Here is a 1,633-nt window from a genome sequence, read left to right as displayed (position 1 = left end):
AAGGAAGGAAGGAAGGAAGAAAGAAAGAAAGAAAGAAAGAAAGAAAGAAAGAGAAAGAAGGAAAGAAAGAAAGAGAGAGAGAGAGAAAGAAAATCAGGACTCAGAACCTAACAGCTGATCAGTGACACCTCCGGACGCCTAGACAACCCCTCTCCCCCACCAGGCTCTCCTTAGAAGTATCCGCAGGAAACTACGCTCACAGGTCTGCAGTGGATGGCACCCTCAGGAGTCAGGAAATCAGTGTCCAAGTTCTGGCCTTTGGGCAGGTCCCTCCCTCTTGGAGTCTCAAATTTTGTGTATGTAACATGGGCCAATTTTGGGGAGACTTTTAACAGACAAAGGCAGGCACGGCAAGTAACTTCATAAACCTACAGATTGCCCAGACGTGATACATCAAGGCTCATCGTAAACTCTGGAAGACTTAGATCCAGTTTTTATCCCTTAAATGGCGTCACCTCGGGTCAATTTCTATACCTCAGTTTCCTAATATATGAAATGGGGGTCATAATAGGATCTACTTCATAGAGTTGTTCTAAGGGTTCGAGCGCTTGAAAGTGTCTGGCCCATGTTGATCGCTCAGTAAAGTTGGCTTTTAGTACAGGTTTAGCCTCAAGGCGTAGCTACATTGTAACCCTTGACTACCCCGGTCTCCTCCAAGCTCCGTCGCTCCCGCAGGCCCCGCCCCCGTTCCCGCTCAGTCCCGCCTTCTCCTCCCCAGGTCCCGCCCGCGCAGCCCGCCCGGGTTCCTCCCGCCACCAGGGGGCGGCGGCGCTGAGGGCGACCTTCTGGCCGAAGCAGGCGACGCTCTAGGTGGCTGCGGCAGCGCCTCTGTGGCCAGTGGCAGCGGCGCTCTAGCCGGCAGCCGTAAGGGGCGGGCTCTCGGTGGTGCGGCCGGCAGGCAGTTATGGCGGCCGTACGGGGCCTGCGGGTGTCGGTGAAGGCGGAGGCCCCGGCGGGGCCAGACCTGGGGCTCCCGTCCCCTGAGGCGGAGTCGGTTGTTGACCGTGGCGAGCCGGAGCCCATGGAGGTGGAGGAGGGCGAGCTGGAAATCGTGCCCGTGCGGCGCTCGCTCAAGGAACTGATCCCGGTACGGGCGGGGGTCGGGGGGCAAGGAGGAGGTCGCGGGGCTAGTGCCCAGCGACGGAGGGGGCCGGAAGGGGCGGTGGTTGGAGCCCCAGCCGGGGAAGTCAGGGGAGCGGGAGAGAAGGGAGGCAGCGTCCTGGGGACGGGGGCGCCGGGCTGGAGGAGGGACGCGGAGCGGGAGAAAGGACGCCGGTGCGCCGGAAATGGGTGTTGAGGGGCCTGGAGGGGGTGGCGGAGAGCTGGGAGAGAGTTGAGGACCCCCCTCTGCTGCCCCCTCTGAGCCGTGCTGTGCAAAGGGGTGAGTGAGGAGTGTCTGGAGGGCTGAGATAAAGGGGGAGCCCTGGGCGGGAACAGAACTGGGAGCAGCCCAGAAGGAGCTGTTGGGTGGCGCCAGCAACCCGGTCTCCTGTGGGTCTTGCCCTGGAGGAATTTGTATCTGTGAAACATGGCACTCGCTCTTTCCCTTGGGAGCGCTGCACTTGTCAGCAGCAGAAACTCACTGTTTCTGTCGTGACTTCAGGGTCATCTTGCGCCGCGCCACCTCCCCCCG

General features: G+C 60.5%; 1 protein-coding gene across 8 annotated transcripts in view; it reads left to right on the top strand.

Annotated features, from left to right (window-relative positions):
* Window positions 1-874: 874 nt before the first annotated feature.
* NCBP3 (nuclear cap binding subunit 3) overlaps window positions 875-1,633 on the top strand; it is a 49,111-nt gene continuing 48,352 nt past the window's right edge. For all 8 annotated transcript variants that reach the window (XR_001883693.1, XR_001883695.1, XR_001883692.1 and 5 more), the window contains exon 1: window positions 875-1,087. Coding sequence is in view for 3 of the 8 variants with exons in the window: in XM_017863609.1 (XP_017719098.1) it covers window positions 905-1,087 (183 nt within the window). In the remaining 5 variants the exon portion in view is untranslated. The remainder of the gene's footprint in view (window positions 1,088-1,633) is intronic.

The sequence above is a fragment of the Rhinopithecus bieti genome, unplaced genomic scaffold (assembly GCF_001698545.2).
Source record: "Rhinopithecus bieti isolate Rb0 unplaced genomic scaffold, ASM169854v2 scaffold_70516, whole genome shotgun sequence".
NCBI classification, from domain to species: Eukaryota; Metazoa; Chordata; class Mammalia; order Primates; family Cercopithecidae; genus Rhinopithecus; species Rhinopithecus bieti.
This window is presented reverse-complemented; position numbering and strand designations above follow the sequence as displayed.